At 38.9% G+C, this 19,313-nt stretch overlaps 1 protein-coding gene across 7 annotated transcripts; it reads right to left on the bottom strand.

Annotated features, from left to right (window-relative positions):
* Positions 1-2,292: 2,292 nt before the first annotated feature.
* On the bottom strand, positions 2,293-18,821 carry CD86 (CD86 molecule). 7 transcript variants are annotated; one of them, XM_040701389.2, is made up of 9 exons: positions 18,309-18,821; positions 16,789-16,866; positions 15,678-15,822; positions 14,598-14,915; positions 12,844-12,893; positions 11,229-11,570; positions 8,010-8,321; positions 5,349-5,480; positions 2,293-4,542 (listed from the first exon to the last, which is right to left on the bottom strand). In XM_040701389.2, exons 4-9 carry the CDS (start codon positions 14,699-14,701, stop codon positions 4,523-4,525), a joined length of 960 nt encoding a protein of 319 aa, XP_040557323.1. In that variant the 5' UTR covers positions 14,702-14,915; positions 15,678-15,822; positions 16,789-16,866; positions 18,309-18,821; the 3' UTR covers positions 2,293-4,522. The 7 variants fall into 7 exon arrangements, with proteins under 7 accessions (XP_040557323.1, XP_040557318.1, XP_040557331.1 ...); XM_040701384.2 differs by having other exon boundaries at positions 18,543-18,821; XM_040701397.2 differs by lacking the exon at positions 15,678-15,822 and having other exon boundaries at positions 13,099-14,915.
* Between the last annotated feature and the right edge of the window lie 492 nt (positions 18,822-19,313).

Here is a 19,313-nt window from a genome sequence, read left to right as displayed (position 1 = left end):
ATAGGCTGACAGGAAACTCATGGAGGGAAGTTCGACCTTGGAAGAAGTATCTCCACGCACCACACACAGGCTCAAACAGACTAGTAATAAAGCAACTTTGCCTAAAAGGAGCTGGATCTCCTTGTTGACAAGTTGAAGATGAGGCAGCAGTGCGCCCTCATGGCAAAGAAGGCCAAGAGTGTCTACGCTGCATCGGGAAAAGTGTTGTCATCAGACTGTGGGAGGTGATCTTTCCCCTCCATTCAGTGCTGGTGAGGCCACTGCTGGAGTGTTGTGTGTAATTTGGGGCTTACCATTAGAAGAAATACATGTACTTAGTGGAACAGTCCACTGAAGGGACACTCAAATGATTAAAGGGCTGAAGCATCTCAGATGAAGACAGGTTGAGAGAGATGGGATTGTTCAGGCTGGGAGAAAAGGAAGCTCAAGGAGAATCTCGTCAATGTGAAGAAATATCCAAAGAGAGGCTGTAAGAAAGGAGAGCCAGGCTCTTTTTGCTGGTGCCTTGTGACAGAACAAGAAGTAATGGAACACAGGATGTTCTGTCTGAACATCAGGAAACTTACTTTTTTTTTACTGCGAAGGTGGCTGAGCACTGCCTGGCACATGTTCCCAGAGAGGTTATGGAGTCTCACTACTTGGAGATAATCAAAAGCCATCTGAACTTAATCCTGGGCAGACTTCTCCAGGTGGTGTTGCTTGAATTGGCAATCTACCGAAGTCTCTTCCAGCATCAGCTCTTCTGTGATTTTGTGTTATTTAACCAGTGAGCTTAAAGCAATCTATTGCAACTTGAAGTCTAATGACAATATATTTTACCTTAGGATGCTGGTTACTGATTTATCACACTGCTTTTCAGGAGTTCCATATTATTATACCTTAAAGTAAAGGAATGATGTTTTTAAATGGAGTTCTTCCTTGCTGTGGAATGTAATGGGTGTCTGCTCATTTGTTTGCCTGCCGTGTTTATAGAGTCACTTAATGACTTAATGTATGCCGCCAAAGAAAAAATACCTACTAAGCAGTTGAGGAGATAGCCTGGAAATCTGAATGTTGCTATGGAAGACAAAAATGTTGGCACCTCAGCTACACGTTTTCTTGTGCCTTACTATTGTTTTCATTACCCACAATAGCACAGAGGATTAATGCATTTGAATAAACATGAACTAAGATTTTCTCTGAAGCTTATTGCTTTTTAACACTCTTTAGGTGCAGGAGGCAATTAGGAATGATTTTAAGAGCAAGAAAAGAGGAGGCAGAGAAATTGGTAAGGTAATAGAAGAAAGTTGACAGCCTGCAATAGAGGAGTACCAAGTGATTTTCTTCTTAGAGGAATGAGGAAATAAACAACTTCACTAATTAGGAACAAATAAACCTAACTCACTGAGTGACTATTTTTTTGGCTGATGATAGTGTATGGTAGCGTTAGTAGTCAGATGGTAGTGATAGGTTTTTTGTTGTTGTTTATTTTGATTTGTTGTTGTTTTTATTTTGTTTAACAAATGTGTTTGAGAAGGACTCTGAGTCCTAGCATAGATTTCCAGATGCCTTCTTCATGAGCTGGCTATTGTTTCTTACTATGGACAAACACAAAAGGTCAGTGATGGTTTTACGCCTCAGTATATAAAGATGACCAGCTGCACATCAAGGCTGATGAGAGTTCTGAGGCTGTGAGTGAAAGAGTGTATGGGATGCTTTTGTGAATCTAGTCATTTGGAAGATGAAAGACATCTGAGGCTTGTTGTTTGTACCAATAATGTGGACTGTAGCTGTTGCTCGAACAAGACTTCCATGTTAGTGAGGATTTGAGATGAAGAATGACTTTAGTGGGAAGTGAAATGTTAGGGGGGAAAAAATGAACTGAATAACAGCGTGTGTTAAAAGGACCAAGAGAAACCTGTTGAGTATCTTCCTTAGTTAGTACACCCGGCAATTTAATACATTTATTTATGGAATCAAATAGTAACTGAGAGTTTGAGGAGATTCAAGGATGCACTGGAGATATATTTGGCAACCTGCAGCATGGAATCAAAAGGCCAAGTTTTTAGGCTGCAATTTTGTATCTTATCTTTGAGATATATATGTTAGTAGGTCCAGGTTGTATGCGTACCCACAGTTGTGAGTTTATATCCAGCTCTGTGAATGAACATCTGAAACACTGTTCTGTTCTTGGTCATTGCAGCAATACCTTTCTTATTATCTGAGAATGGGAGTGTTTCCTCCCTGAGAATGCTGCATGTAGGTATTCCCCAATACACTGCTTTAACAGCAGGAGAGTAAATCACCAACACAGAAAAATATGTATATTTTAATGTCATTAAATAATTTTGCTAGCAAATATAAAACCTTACATGAAAATAAGAGCTGTGACTTTTCATATCATTTGAATGATACTAATCTGAATAAAAATGTTTGGCTTGATGCATAATAGCTTAATAAACTGACTCCCAAATGGTGTTACAAACTCCAGATAACATGCAAATTCTCTTACTCACGTGAAAATACAGGTGAAACTGAGGTGGAGTCCAGCAATTCTTAACAACAGAAAACAGAATCAGAAATGAGAAAACTCAACAGAAAAGAATCTTTTTACCCAGTAGGAACAGTGGAGAATTTATGTCCCCAGAATGCAAATCTGAGCTGAATTTTGTCTTGAGAATGTAATGTTAATGTCCATATTATGGCGGCTTACAAACGCAATCAAGATCTCAAAAAAATTTGTCTCATATCTTCTGCATATTTCTTGGAAGTTGTCAGTAGCATCACAGAAAATAAAATGCAAACATTGTTCAAGATTGAGGACTGGAACATTTTGAATGAAAGAAGTAACCTGTCCTGAAAGGTAAAACTATATCCTATAGTTGAGCATAGCATCGTGTATGGACTACTGTATCTTTAAACTTGGACGCCAAATTAAGAAAGGGAGAAGACAGTCAACCAAACTGGAACATGCCCCACTTATTATCATTTTTTTTTTCAGTATCTGCTTTGCTTAACTTTGTATATCTAGATTTATACACAAATGAATGATACCTCATACTTCAATATTCTATCCCTGCATCCACCTGAAAAACCTGTAGTACAGCATCTGGTCGGTAATACATAGGAAGATATTAATCTTGGATAGTTTAAAAAAAAAGGTACAATAACAGAAAATTATATTAAAAACAATTTTTTCCTTCAGTTATTTCTAGTTTCAGATGCCCTAAGGAAATTTCGTGGCTTTTCTCAGAAGGTGGGGCAGTGCCTTTAAGTTCCTTTTTCTACCATGGAGTTTACAAGAAAGTTGCTGGTACAAGGCCATACAAAGCCCAGAGCATTTATGGCTCATGATTAAATACCCTGACTCTGATCATATTTCCAGCGAGGGCAACGATTCACAGGTTGTGGCCCAACTCTTTCTATTTCTGAGACAGTCGCTTCTGCAACCCTCGCTGTTCTGCTCTCTTCATTGACTCTCACTGACAGCATTTTACAGTGTCACAGAGCATAATGAAAGATACAGCAAAACAGTCACAGGTGTCAAACCCAACCATACAGCTGAAGACTGCAGGGTCTTGGGGAGTGCTTAGACTTTTAAACAGCTTCTTCTTACGCAGACACTCAGCATTCTCCCAAGTCAGCCTTTGCCCTTAAAAAACCTGCCACTTAGCCAGTGATAGTAGTGCTGCTAAGTGCTTAGCAGTTTTCTGTGGCCTTGTCAAATGGTGAAGGAGTCCCAGCAAAAAACAAAACAAAAGAAAACAATGAAAAGAAGATATTTCATACTTGTAACAGTTGGAGCAGCTGCTTGCTGTGCTTCTCTGCTTATTTGTTACTGTTGACAAAGTGGGAAGATTTCTGCCATTCATATCTCACCATCTTCCTTCCTGTCCAGTTGCTAAATACATCATACCTCTTTGTGTTAGAAGAAAGATTTCCTCCCCCCTTTTTTTTCTTTTTTCTTTTTTTTTTCTTGTGGCATGTGGATGGCAAGGTGTTCATCTCCTCTTTCCAGGTTTAACGAGATCACTAAATTCAGTTCTTCATATCTAGGTAGTATCATAGAAGGCAAAACCACATTAGTCCATGCAGAAGTGAATCAAGCCACTGAGTGCAGGAAGGTCCAAGGTGGTATTTCCTCTTAGTGATCAGGACTGCAGCCAGAGTAACTGTACCAGGAGCCAGGAAAATTAACGTGTGCCAATTAATAATGTAGAAGACTGAGGTGAACACTGACAATCGTTTGACCAAAATGCCCAATAAATCAGAAGAGTTTTCATCAAAGGGTAAAAGAAACTCATAGAGACAGAATGAGTATTGTATTTGCTACTGTTCTGTAGCAAAAATAAAAGCAAGGAACACTGGACAGTGGACTTCAGTCATCAGACGAAATTATTGCATGTTGTTCTGCAGAGTGTTTGGAGAGGATTCTTGTTCTGGCAGCATCTGAAAGAACGGGACCTCAGGCCTCACTATGTGCAGAAATGGTTCCCAGTCAGCAGTCTATAGCTGCTGGCCTCTATTTCAAGCTGGATATCTTTTAGACTGCGAGACTGACACCTGAAATAGATGAACATGTGATTTACAGAAATATGAGAGATAGGAGCTGAAATAGTTGGTGATAAATGTCCTGTTATCACAGGATTTGGAAAAAGAATGAGAAGGGCCTCAGGACCCTTGGGTGTGCAAGGAAGCAGGACTGACTCTGAGGAATTAATTTCCTTCTTAATACAAGAGGGGATAGATTATGATGTCAGCATAATCATCCTCTCAGTGCAGAATAAAGCCTGGACTGATGAGACCTAGTGCTGCAATAAAACAGAGAAATGGAATGCAAAGGTCACTTCCTGTTTTTGGTGTAAGGATGGTTCTTCCAGTCTAGTGTTGGGCAGCCTGTGGTGGAGCAATACGTTGGATCCTTCACCTCTGTGACGACAGAACTGCCTGTACGTAACGCAAATCTTGTCTCACCCCTCTCCCAGCTCCACTTTTCTTACAAATTCTTACTTTTCTTACAAATGGTGATGGACAAAAAAAGATTTATATAAATCAGTGATTTTAGGAGCCAAATCTACCAATAAGCCATAATAAAAGATGAAGCTGCAGGAGAAAATAGTAAGCTTGTGCCATGGCAGTCTAACAGAGCACAGAGAAGGACAAATGGATTACAGGATGAGACAGGAGAAAGGTGTTTGGATTTACTGCTGGATGGGTGAGATATTTCAGGAACTAATTTGTCCAAGGAAGTTTGAGTCCAGCGTAAAACTCAGCTTTCTGTCAGCAGCGGAATGTAGGCAAGGGGTTCATGGAAAAACAAAGCAAAGCCTGTGATTTAGGGGAGAGCTGAGTGAGAAGTAACTACTTACTCTGGCTGGTAGATGAGATATTTCTGTTCTTCAATATCAAAAAACCCAGAAGAAGCGTGACCAGTAAAATTACAGCTACAAGTGGGCCAAAGAAATTTACCTTCACCGGTTCCATTTCTTCTGCCGGTATCTCTGAATAAGAGGAGATGCATATAACAAAGATTTAATTTACTGACGATTAGCTTAACCCATCCTAACTCAAATTTATGTAAATTAGAAGTTAATGGAAGGGCCCTAATTGTTCTTTGCTTTTACAATATTTAATAATGCTAGGAAATCACTCTCCGTATGGTTTTTTTTTTCTTTTCCCCCAATAACTAGCAGGTGCCCCAAGGCTTAACAACCATTTCAGCAACAGTAAGGAAAAGTGCTATTTCTGATGTTTGGGTTATATGAAATATTGGCAGCTTGATTAATACAAGAGCCCATGATGCCAGTGCTAGGCTACTACTACTCTGGTACTGTGAAAATTTAAATAACCTGGGATATGTTATTATTTGGTAACTGTTGGAACTAAGATCAAAGCTTAATGAAAAGCTCTAAGGGACGTGAGAGAGATGGAATGTACGGGAGTTTCCTTCTCTTTCTGGTTATTGTGCTCTTGAGGTTTTGGTTGCTAGGGATAGCAAGTGACACAGCTGCAACTGTCATTGAATAAAGGGTTTTTTTTTTTTTTTTTTTCCTGTAGAGTTGCTAGTTTCTTATTCACCATTACTGTTTATTAGGTGGCTACTTTTTAAAGTCAGGGATGAGAAGAACTGAATAGGGAAGAGAAGGATGCATTAGTAGTTATGGCTAATATTAGTGGCGTTAATACGCTTGAGCAACATGTAGAGCTTTGCAAACCTCAGACTTCTGTATTATAATTTAATATTATTTACAAGTGCTGGAATGGAAGGACATCAAAGCCAGTTTGCCATCTATAGCAGTGATGACTTAACCCTCTAGTTAAAGTTAAGTGAAGAAAACTGATTTGTAGATCTTCTTTGGGAATGAGTGGCAAGCCTTTTTTTCATCTGGAGTAGTAAGTAAGTAGTAAATAGGGAAGCCTGTAAGTAAGTAGTAAGCTTCTTCTCTAATAGGCGTTCTGCAATGTTACCAGTCCCTTTGAGTTTCTTGTTTCCACCAGGGGAAGAACAGCACTCCACATTCAACACAGTCTTAAAGGAGATGTGCAAGGCAAATGACTGAAGTAGGAACCAATTCTATTTTGATATATTTGCGCCATAGCTTATGAATAAAAACATATCAAAACTGTTTTCCTGTCCTAGGAAATAAAACACTTACAGTTTTAGTTTAAAGAAAGGATAATTCATATGGAACTCTGATAATATTCTTGCAATTAAATCTTGTTGGTACTCAGGCACCAAGTTCTAAACTGCTAGAGTTGCAGCTGGAGAATTGTTGCCTATGGCACCTTCTCTTCTGGTGGTCTGTGCAGTGCTCTGTTACGTAACACTCGGAGAACAGAATTCATACATGCCTCCTAATCTCTCTTACTTAGCCATGGCCTGGTTAAATATACATGGAGTTGTTCAGCAATAAAAATGATAAAGTACCTGGGAATATAGATAATTAGGACTGAGAGAGATAAATTTGCTTTCTTGTTCCCCATCTCTAGGCAATTGGCTTATTTGTAATGGGGCCCAGAATCCAGGAGAATGTTACAGCATCATGATATTCATGGGTGCTCACTTTGGCATGTAGTTTTTCAGTTAGAAAGGGTAAAGTAAACTGTGAGGCACATGAAGAATATCTACACACAACTGACACTGTGATCATCGGGGAACATTCGGGATGGCACAGAGTCTGAATTTATTGCAAGAGATGTCTGAAAAGAGGCACAATCCCAGAGAAAAAAAAATCCCCAAATGGTCATTTTGGAATTCACACTGCATTCTGCCAAATGTTGTGGAAACCACTAGGAATACTTCCAAAACCCATCAAAGTTTTGTGGCCTTTACATTTCAGCTTTGTACAGTCTATTTTACAGTTTGTGAGCCAAATTTGGTCCAAGGGACTCTTCTGTTCAGCCTTCTGCCTCTCTCTAGAAAGAGATTAGGAGCAGCAGCTCAAGCACTTAGATGTCAGAAAAAAAACATTTGTAGTGTGAGAATGGTCAAATGCTGGAACAATTTGTTGAAAGAGTTTGTGGAGTCTCCATCCTGAGAGATATTTAAAACTTAACTGGATAAGGCCCCAGGCTGCCTACTGACCCTGCTTTAAGCAGGCTGATTTCCAGATGCTTCTTAAACCTCAGCAGTTCTCCGTGATCCAGCAGGCTCTATCTGAACAGCTAAATGTCACCTTCAGAGACAGGTTGAAGCCTAATCCATGCATTCAGTTTGCTTTGCTGCTGCAGCAGCATTTGGGGGATGGGTGAACAGGGCTGTGCTCTGTTCTGTGCAGCAGTAGCCTTCCTTCTTTCTGTGCTCTCCTTTCTGTAATAAGGCTTCCCATGGAAAAAAAACAGAAGAGGGAATTTGGTGGCCATGATTATCAGTGAACAGGATGGCAAACACAGAAGCCTTGTAAGTAGCCCCTTCTGCTACTTAGGGTTTACTCTCTGCTTTGACTATGCTGCCACCTGTGCTCATTTCTAATGAAGCTTTCCCAACTCCTACCCACGCAAAAAATTAGAATGAGCAAACGAAAACTCACCTATGACTAGCGGCACTGAGACAAGGCTCCCCTGCTGCTCTCCAAGGTGAAGCAAACAGCTAATATTAGTGAGTGTATTTGTAGGAACTGGGATATTCAGCTTGCTGGTAACATTATACAGCTTTGTGACAGCATCCTGTAAGACATCCATGTGTCGTATAAGCCTATCTGTTATGTTTTCACTTGAAATTAGCCAAATCATCTGCTTGGGCTCTGGATAACCTCCGCTGGAAGAACAGGAAAGATTCAGGTTTTCATTGGGCTTTGGTTCCCCAGTGTGTAGCTGTGCTATCACAGGTTGACTATAGTTGGCTGAAACAGACCAAAGAAAAAGCATCATGAGTCAGACATACTATGTCCTGTGACAGTCCCTGTCAATATCTTGAGATTTTCATGTGAAATCAAACCTAGAAAGTCTTCCTAGGAAAGCAGTGTGGGTCCTAAGAAGGATTTATTATGTTTTTGCTGCACACAGACTTGCTGCTCCTTGCCTTTGGAGTGTTTCAATGACATAGGTCATATCAGCCAGACAGTGAGACTATGTCTCTCTCACCTTCTCTAGATCAACTGATACCTCATAATAAACAAACCGTGCCTGCTTCGCTCGACTTTTTATGTGGAAGTGGCTACAGTACAGGTTCCTTTACTCTGTGCCATTGGATCTTACTCAATGAAGAACTTCTCTGTTGCTTTAAAAAAAGAGTTTCCCAAGCAAGAAATAATTGGTGAAAAAGGACTGGACAGAACTGTTTAAACATGTGATACAAAGGATAATGAAAGCTTTTAATCAAAGCAAAAGAAGTTTCAGGCTCAAAACTTCATTGAAAATACTGAAGAATGTTGGTGCTAAAGTCTTTTAGTACTAAAAACTATACGGAGAAGAGGTAAGGAGATATGAGTGTAATGGAGGGTCTGATTCTTCTATATACACACTTGAAGTGTTAGATCCAGGCTCTAAGCCTAGCCCCAGTGAATTTGAATCTGTAACTGGAGATAATGTGTCTTACAAATAGGCTACAGACTGAAATACCTCAAGAGACAGTAGATCCATCAAGACTTTAATATTTTTCAAGCGGTGTTATCGCTCTGACTTGTTTTGTTTATGCATCCTGAAATGACGTGGTTTAATTCTCATCTGTTTCCAGCCACTAATGGTTCTTATATCTTCACTGAATTAATTACCCTTTTAAGTATCCAATATTGTATGTGTATTTTGGGTTGCCACTCTCTGAAAACAAGAGTCTCCGCAGTCTTCTTTGTTAGAAGGTAATCAGATTGATCATTTAACATCTCTCGTTGAACTGCATTTTTTTTCAGCCACCAGATAACTTTAGAAGAGATTTTTTTCATGCTTTTAAGTTTTTCAACATCCCCTTGAAAATGAGGACAGATACTGTAGTATATATTCTGGCACAGTTTCACCACCAACAGCAGCAGCACGTTTTGAAATAGCTTTCCTTGTCTCATCTGCTTCCCTTATGGATCCATCTTAAGTAAGAACTAGAGATGTACTATCTAAACATCAGAATTTCCAGTTAAGCAGCTTCTCAACATGATCCCTACCTGTCTGTTTTACATGACAAAACTTCTCATTATGAAGCCCTCTCTTTCTGGAGAATCTTTCTGGAGAATCTGGATCTGTGTTCATTGTTCTTACATAAATAATCTTGTCTGTAAACAATACATATCCTATATATCCATCTACCTGTACCTTGTCCTGATACATACATATATACATAAATAAATAACACACCTAAGCTATATTAGAAGATACTTTGGTATTTTGGAATAGATTTGGTCACTAAGGGAGAGTTTTGTTTGACTGACCTTTCACTCTTGTATACGCTCAAACTTTCTTAAGTCCACTTTAAGTGTGAAACTTCATACTACAAAAGTAGCCTTCCATATATTCTATGAAGTTAAGAAACAAGCAGAGGTACACTCCAACATTTGTATTTTTTCTAATTATTTTTTATTTTAATTGACCTCTGTACTCTACCTTCTTCTGGGAAGTTACCGAAGAGAAACATTCGAAAGAAACACAGAAGCAAATTATTTTAAACAGGCTTCCTATATCAAAGGTTTGGGAGAGTTTTAATGCCTATGTATGAGACTTCTATAACGTGTTAAATTAATTGTGGTCTTCCTATTGAGTGCAAATTGTGAGTCTCTGAGGTCTGAAACTGCTGAAAATATTCATCATGTAAATTCTGTGAGAATTGGAATTAACAACCTATGTTTCCTATTTGCTTGTGAATCAAGGGAACACTTGCTGGTAGTACAATGCTAAATAGGCTCAAGCATCCTGGTAATCTTTCTGGCTGCTGTTGCACATGGCCTATTTTCTTTTGAAGTCTGAGAACACCAGTGAAAATCAGAAGCTGCTGTTATTTATGATTACCACTGTCCAAATGGAAGAGAGACCATACAGACAAAGGTTACCAAGAAAATGATATAAAATAGAAAAACATTATAAAAAGATGTAATTCTTAAAAATCTTAAAAAATACTAGCAAAAGATTACTTCCTCACTGAACCCTACTCACCTGTAGTCTGTCCTTGCCTCTGATAATGTGCAAGAAATCAAGCTGAGTCTGACCAATGCCTGCATTGTTTCTGTAGAGATTTTCAGTCCTGCCATAACTGCCATATGATGTTCTACTCCTCCACATATTAGCTGCTCTTTTCTACATTTTCCCTATGATTTTTATCATCATAAAATAGCTGAATATTTGCACAAATCTTTTTATGTTTCAACTGTAATTTACCACCAACATTCTTAATGCTGTTCCTTTTAATAGAAGGCAGTGCTTCAAATGCAAATAAAAACTGTATTTTCTGGAGTCCTAGAAGCCATGAAACTTGCAGGGAGCAAGATGAAGAAGGCAGGGTGGTTTTCACTATAGAGTGTGACAGGGTGGGAGTCAGGAATGTGTAATATTGAGCAAATTATTTCCTCATTTTTTCTACTTCTTCTGATCACTTCCACCAAATTCACAATGAGAATTTTCTAAGAAAGAGAAAGAAACTGAGAAGAAACACTTTTATCCACTTTAGAAATTCTCTCCACTGCAGGTAAACCTCTAGTGGCATGGGAACAGTCCATGCCTGAACTAAAGAAAGTGACAGAGACCTAAAAAGTAAAGAAAACAAACAAACAAGCTCACAAAACAACAACAACAAAAAAATGGCCAGATGACAATAAGGAAAAATTACTTACCAGTGATGTTCAGTAAGCACTCAGATTCGTGTATGAGCTTTTTTGGTCCCTTGTCCACGTGCATAATAATACACTTATACTGCCCCTCATCCACAATCCCTACATTTAACAATTGCAAGGTCCATTTGTCCATATCCATCTTGGTACGATTTATGTACTTAGAATTAAGGTGATCGTGTTTTTCCTGGCCAAGGTAAACTTCATGTACCACTTCACCCGTACCTTTTTGCCAAAAAACTATTACATTATTTATGTCAGTTTTCTGAGAGTTTGGGAAGTAGCAAGATAGGTATGCAGTGTGATTGAGAAATGACTTCACGTGATGTACGTTGGCAGCAATACCTTCAATTAAAAAAAAAAAGAGAGAGAGAAGAAATTAAGATTTCCATCAGCTGCAAAAGAATACCAAATGCTTGCAGTCGTGGAGGCAACACTTAGTGACAGTAGCACAAACCCACCAGCATTTAGACAAATTCTCCCACTAGCTATAGGAGGATACATACTTCTTCACACCAATGCACTTAGTCTTGTGGCATTCAGATCATAAATCTGTTTCTTGTTTTCCTTCCTATATTTCACCTTCCAAGGCAGGCTTACCGCTCAGAGCCGGGGAGAGTCTGTATTTTGGAAGATTTAACTTCAGGCAAAAGGCCACAGCTCCACCCGGTTCTCGAATGTGTATGCAATCAGATTCTGTCGTGAATGAGGCAGCTGCATAATTTGAAAACTTGAGTTCATTCTCTTCAGGAAACAACACAGTGCTGCAGTTTTGAAGACAGTGTAAATGCAGCATGTGTGGTAAATGTTGGTGCCTGGGGAATGTATGGCCAGGAGGTCAGAAACAGGAAAAGATTTCTGTTTCACTGAAGAGTTAATCTAGAGTTTAATGACAAATTAAATGTCAGATTTAACTGTTCTGTAATTAATCTAGAGTTTAATGGCAAATTAAATGTCGGATTTAACAGTTCTGTTACTGAACTTGTTAACAGAAATAGTCAGTAAACATGATTATGCCTTCATGCATCAAAAGAATGGTCTGTATTACACACAGGATGATTTTTCTCCTACTTACATCACAGCCTATATCCACTGATATTATGGGGTAGTGATGGGCTGGGAGAACAGGCTTTTCTTGTGATGAGAAATGCAGACCTCTGTTCTAGCAGATACAAACACATTTGCTGTGTTCAGAAGATTCAGTTTCTCTCCTGAATCAAAGTTTTGACTGATTTTCTGGAGCAAAAGACTGCAGTGATCTCCACAGCTGCCTAAAACTCCATTTATTCCTTATCAAGCTGTTAGTCTTTAGTCAATACTGCTGTCCTCTCTTATATACAGAGGGGATATGCACACGTTCTCAAAAATAGATTTAAATTGAAAATTTAAGAGCAACACGAATAATGTGTAACATAAAGATATAAAATTGAAGAGAGAAAGTACTTTTATAGAGTCCCTGCTCACAGTTTAAATACGTATCACATAGATTATATGACCTTAATTGTACAACTGAAATTGTTAATTACTACTAAAGGAGCATCAAAGTAAATGTAAATGTATCACATAGAAGGACACAAATAATCTAAACAATTTTTACAATTAAAAATCTGCTTCTTACCTGGGAGAAGTATTATGGCATAAAGAAAGAATATGCAGACCTCCATGATGCTGTAAGAAGGAAAAATTAAAGAAGTATTTTAGAGGTTGAAAACACTGCAGTGCCTCCTCCAGTGCTCCCCAAGTAACAGTAAAACAGGAAGAAGTTTCAAGAGAGATTTTTGAGAAAGTTAATCTCACATTTTCCCATCAACTAGTGGAAATACTTCTCTGTGCTTTAACAGCTGTTAGCAACCAGAAGCATGTTATGACATACCTCTGGTTAACCGTGAATGTGGTGAGGTTCGAGATTACTGGGTATGCCATGGGAGGGGCACAGAATCCATGGACTACAAAGGGCCAGAGTGTCCAGAACAACTGGCACAGAGGAGAGAGGAATGCTTGCCCTTAGCTGAACAGGGAAGAAGATGGGGAATTGAAAGCAGAGGAAGAGGAGAGGGTGACACAGGAGGAGTAGGTGGCGGAGACAGACAGCGCAATGATGTCATCTACCAGAAGTGATGAAATGGGCAACCTTCCACCGTGTAACAGGAACCATAGTGAAAGACAACTGAAAGTAATCCTACGGGGCTTAAAGAGTTGAGGCTACGTGTCACATGGTTTGGTCAAGAGAAAAAAAAAAGTATCTATTTAGGAAAAAAAAGCCCTATGACTCATCTGATAAGCAGAACACTTCTGTGACTGAATTCACATAGTGAACCTATATAATCTTGTTTAACAGCCAAGGCTCTATCCCCAAGTATTTCTCATTTATAGGTGAGAGAACTGTTCCTACATCTACTGGCTTGCAGCTGATGGTTAGCAGTGCCTTTGTGTTTTTCCTGTGCTATTTCCATGTATCTGGGAGAAGCCTTCACACCATGCCACCCAAGGTGCTTCACTCTCCTTTCTGAATGATTCCAAAGAGTGCTCTTTTGGTGGAGAAGGTGTAAAACTCTTCAGCTCTTACATGAAAAAAAAAAAAAAAAAGTATGATTGCTGTCTTCTGGTTTCCCCTTTTTTTTTTGCTATGTTTTATTTTAAGCTTGTACACTTTGATCTTCTTTACCGCAGATCTCTGGGAGCAAGTTTATTTTTCTGTTTAACACAGAATTTCCCTCAGTCAGCTGTCATGTTTTCTGTGAGTGTACTGCAAAACACAAACCATAATTTTTCCAGATTCAGCCTTTTCTTAGGAAAGAGGAGAAAGAAACTTGGATGCACCAGAGGATACAGATAACGTACTTTGTGGTGAGACTCACTGAGGTCATAGCAGAAGAGAGGGAGCTTGTGCAGGATGCATTGCTATAAGCAGAGGTCATTCTCCTCCTGCTCTATAAACCACTCTGCTATGTGGTGAATGTTTACCTCGGCTGGACCCCACTCAATTGAACCACACAACTGATTTCCTAAATGAAATTGCCCATGCCAACTTGCCTGTGCCTATGCCACAGAAACCTACAGGCACTCCTTCTCAGCAGTCATGTTTTTCTCCCGCAAATAAGAATTTTTTCTTTGAGTCAAACAAAAAAAAAAAACCAACACAATAGCCATGTTTTTTGGATCTAGTGAAGGTTTAGAAGAGGAGAATTAAAAACAGTTTAGCAACTGGAAATATAAACGACTGTACTGCTATAACAAGGCATGTTTTGCAATGACACTCTCACAAGAGCAAAGACCAAAACTGGAAATGAAAATAAGAGAGAAAAACAAAACTCAAGGGAAAAAAAAATACACACACACAAAGACCCACAACAGATAACACTTTCTCCATGCCTTTCTTTATGGGTTAGTTTTGAAGCTGAAGACAAAAGTCTCAAAGGTCCCACAGAGTTTCCTGGCTGCTGTCTTCCAGATGGTGGTTGCAGGGCTGGCTGCATGTTGAAGGCTCCTGGATCCTTCAGGATTTCCACATAGTGTGGAGAGGGAGGTCACAATGTGACTTCTGTTGCTCTTAGATGAGCTGCTTCAGAGACAGTTGCTCAACCATTATGTGGGTCAGTAAACTGCAGTGTTGTGAGAAAACTCTCTTTCTTTATTTAAAGGATGCCCTTAATCAGCTGATGCAAGTTCTTTCAGGCACTGTCCAGAAGGCTGAGAGGAGAAAAGGGAATTAAACACTCTGTGTTGGCTACTTACACCATTTCTTGACATTTTCAATACAAATTACGTTCCCAATTATTTTTTATATCTATAGGCCACTGAAAGATTGATTACATCCTGGAATTGTTAAGGGGTCAAAATGGACCAGGTAAGATGGTGCACTACGGGCAAATGATGGGGAACAATCTGCTTCTCACCATGGCCCCGTGCACAGACCCCTTGCTCCAATGCAGAGCATCGTGCCTCTCTGTATCTTCATGGTTTTCCAATCACTTACTGGCTGCATCCAATGGAAGAGGCACTTTTTCAAGATGCCAGTGACAATGGATGAGATAGGAGTCCTCTGAAGATCCACAGCTTAAAAACTTTCTCTGACATCCAGAGTTACGTTAGTCTTCAGGTAGGTAAACATCTTTCCTTGCTAACTAAGGACTAGAAAAAAGCACTATGTGGCAAGTGTCTTTCTTGTTTTTTGAAGCTTGGTCATCTATTACTGCCAGTACCCTTATGAATCAGGATTACAAATCAAAAGTAGATGTCAGAGATTAGAAATGTAGAATTATTGTAATTGAAATTATGTCAGTATGCAGCTAGTAGTTTACATTGTTTACTGGAAGGAAAAGAAACCATGTAAGCGTATGTACTTCAGTGGCCCTATTCATGACTGCTTTTATTTGGCCCAAAGCAGTTTGAGGGAAGTCATTTTGCTGCAGACACGGGGATGCCCTACCTGAAGAACTCTAAGATAGATACCTGAGGAAAAAAAAAGGTGTCTTTGCCCTTTTTAATTTTTAAGGGTGATTGCCAGAAAGCCCTCTAAAACTCAATCGGCTTGTGCTTTCTGTTTCTTGTCCCTCAAAATTCAACGCATAATATATGTACAGCAAAGCATGAAGATCTGTGAATAAAAAAAAAGAGATTTATATCTTTTTTTTTTTTCCCCTTGGTTTTCATTTGCTCTCTTTTTACCGCATTTTCACTGTTGGATGTATTCATTGCCTTTTGGAAGATACATGTTAAAGATGTGGACTTTGACTCGTACGTTCCTTCAAAATGTACTTTCCAAGTGTATTTAAGAACATATAGCTTATTATTATTATAGTTTATTTTATTACATCAGGTATGTATCTTCTATGGGAAGACTCTCCTTCCCTTTTATTTTGCCATGCTCTCGAAACATAACTGATTACTAAGCTAGCAACCTACTCTTTTGACTTTTCTTGAGTAGGGAATTTTTCTAAAATTTCCATGCCGTGCAACACTGGGTAGCTCTATGAGCTATTGGGAGCCTCCTGGAGACAGGACATCAGTGATTAAGACTTTATGCATTTATCAGCCTTCTCTTTCGTTGTAAACACAAGTTGCTCTGAGCAAGTGTTATCAAAGTAAAGAACAACTTAAGGAAATTCCCTTAACAGGACAAGGTCTGAGAATGATAGGATTCCCTCCACCCAAACGCTTGCCATATAACATAAATATCCAACAATGGACTCTTTTCAAAACATACCATTACCCAGTCAACTTGTGTTTCCTATGCATTTCTCCAGCAAGAAAGCAGCATTGTTGTACTCAATTGCTATTTTTTTCCAGCTCATTCTCTTTTAGAACATTCTTTTACTCTGAGTTAAATTTGGTTTATTATGTTGTTGTTAGATTTGTAATAAGTCTGTATGCGTAACTCTCAGTTTCTTAATGCATTTTGTCTTCCTTCCCTCTATTCCCTCTTTTACTAAGATCCTTTTGTTATCTGTAAGATCTTTAGGAGACCTCTGACTTTATCTATGAATCTAGGATCACTTTGCTCTAACACACAGAATCTGGTCTTCTAATAAAAATTAAATAACACCAATTATTTAAACAATACCTTTGGTCCAAAGATCATGAAGCATTCCACTGCCTCTGCAAGCAAAATTCTTTCTCCACAACCAAAGGGAGGGTATCTCTGAAAGAGATCACAGCAGCTGCCTAGCAATGCAGAGTCCCATGGCAAAGTCACAGGACACGAACAAGTACTCTACCTAGCTGAAACTGCAGGGGGAATTTAGACAGAAAAAGCATCATCAACCAGAATGAGACACTCATCGGGATTAACTGTGAGTTCCACCTACAGGACAGGTCAGGTCAACGTGCTTGCTATGTCTTGTCACGGAATCAACAAATGAGTTGAACCACCTCTTCTACATGACAGATAACCTCATCAGGTGACATCTGTCCTCGTTTCCCAGCCTCTGTACTTGCCTTGATTTTAATCAAGCAAAATTCTCAGCTGGGGGAAACCGCACATGCCTGTTTCACTTATCAATAGTTCATGCTAAAAGGGAATTGAAATGCTTACTACCAGGACGTCCTTCTTCTGAGACTCTGACTTCTGCAGAAGTCACTTTGCCTGAGGATGGTAAGTTAACGGATGGTGTTGGGACCAAAGCTCACACCAGGGCTACACAACACATTACATGGACGACCTCCAATGGCAGTTTTCTGGGTGCTTTGGATAGGAATATACATACCATACATGAAAGAATGAATTCACAATTTATTCCTAACCCATACCCAAATACACCCAAAAAGGACTTAGCTACCATACAACATATGTTTGGTCCTCAAGTATTATATGCTTAATTTTCAATAGGTGTCTTTAAAAAACACAGCTAGACACATGATGCAAACTTCATTCTGCTTCTTAAACAGGAGCATCACTAATCAGAAGCTACGTTTTTCTTCCTGCAATAAATCTCAGTTATTAAATTGTGATATTCAGAAGTGAAGTTAAATAAGCCAAGCTGTGCTGCTCCCTGTTTTAGAGCAGAAATCACTCCGGGGACATATTCTTACTTTCTCACAGTGTCTCTCATCACACATTAAATGATTTACAAAGTTAAAAAAAGAGGTTTTGCCTTTTGGTTTTAGAACCCTTCCCCCAAACACCAACATTACAGTAGATGAGAAGAAAGTACCCAATTCTCCTATCGACTGGTATAAATTAGAGATTGCCATTTTTATGATACACATAATCAGAAAATGCCTCGCAGATCCACATTATTTTTTTTCTTTCTTAGTTCCTGATTATAAATGTCCTGCTTTAGGAATTAAAGCAATAATTGTGCTGATGCTATCATAGCCAATCGCTCATTCTGTTATAAATTGATCCAGGGAATAAGGGATGTGTGTGTGAAGCTGCAATGATTAGCAGCTGTGATTCAAATGAAATAGAGAGCAGCTGTGGAGCTACTTTCCTAATAGCAACTACATTTTTACAAGTGTGCACTCCTGTACGTTTGTAGGAGCTTTACAAAGGCTTGCCTCAGTAACTGCTCAAATCATTATCACATGACTAAAGGAGCCAACACAGTTAATTGAAAGCATTATCACAATACTAGGGAGTACCTAATTTCTTTCTCCAGGCATCCTGTCTCAAAGGCAGCAAAATACTCCAGCATGGATCTTGACAATATAAATGCTCATTTTTTCCTCTGTTCTCTGCTATGTGCTGAAAGACTTGGACAGAGAAAATCAACGCTATCCTCTTGCAAATGCACATATGCAGCTTCTGCCCAAAAGGTTCCTCTTTTAAAGTTGAAATTCCCCTTGTTATTTCTCATAAGTGTCGGTATTACTCACGGTATCCTTGAACTCCTGTGTAGCCCCGGTCTTCAAGAGAACTGTTGCTTGGATTTTGCTTGTAGGAAAAAGCCCTTTGATTGTAGGAAATAACCGTATTTTTTTTTGTTCTGTTTGTTTTTTTGTTTTTTACTAAGGCTTGATTGTTAAAGCTGGCAAGTTCTATTCAATTCTGTTTGCCTAACTAGGTCTTATATTAATAGAAGAGGAAATAGTTTTGTTGGCAAGGACTGACCTTTCTCCAATGAGATTAAACAAAACTGTCCTTCCCTAATTCTCAGCTGCTGAAAGTCACAAAGTTAATTTAAGATCTGATGATGAAATAAAAACAGAGCTGAATGGATTGTTATACAAGGATGGTGATTTTGAGGTTGATTCCATAACAGTTATGGGAAATAAGAGAAATCCATGGCCATCCATTTACCACAAATGCCATGCTTGCCATGCTGTGATTGACTTTTCTGTATGATAAAGGAGTCGTGCTTATTTGACTGTTTTTACATATAATTTGATAAACTGATAACTTATTTCCTCAGTACTTACAATTTATTTAAATTGAATTTGGTTCTCTTGTAACCTCATTTCAACTATGCCAGCTTAGTAGAAATTCTGACTTCATTATCCATTAAGACTTGCTTTAAGTTTGCTTATGAACATGCAACAAGCCTCATAAAAGCCCAGTTTAATGATAGCAGTTGTGCTTGCCAGACGTTGATCAAACATTATTCATATCTGATTCTCTTGTCTCCGAATCACAAGTTACAGATGGCA

The sequence above is a fragment of the Gallus gallus genome, chromosome 1 (assembly GCF_016699485.2).
Source record: "Gallus gallus isolate bGalGal1 chromosome 1, bGalGal1.mat.broiler.GRCg7b, whole genome shotgun sequence".
NCBI lineage: Eukaryota > Metazoa > Chordata > Aves > Galliformes > Phasianidae > Gallus > Gallus gallus.
The sequence above is the reverse complement of the archived record's forward strand: the minus strand, read 5'-3'. Positions and strand labels throughout refer to the sequence as shown.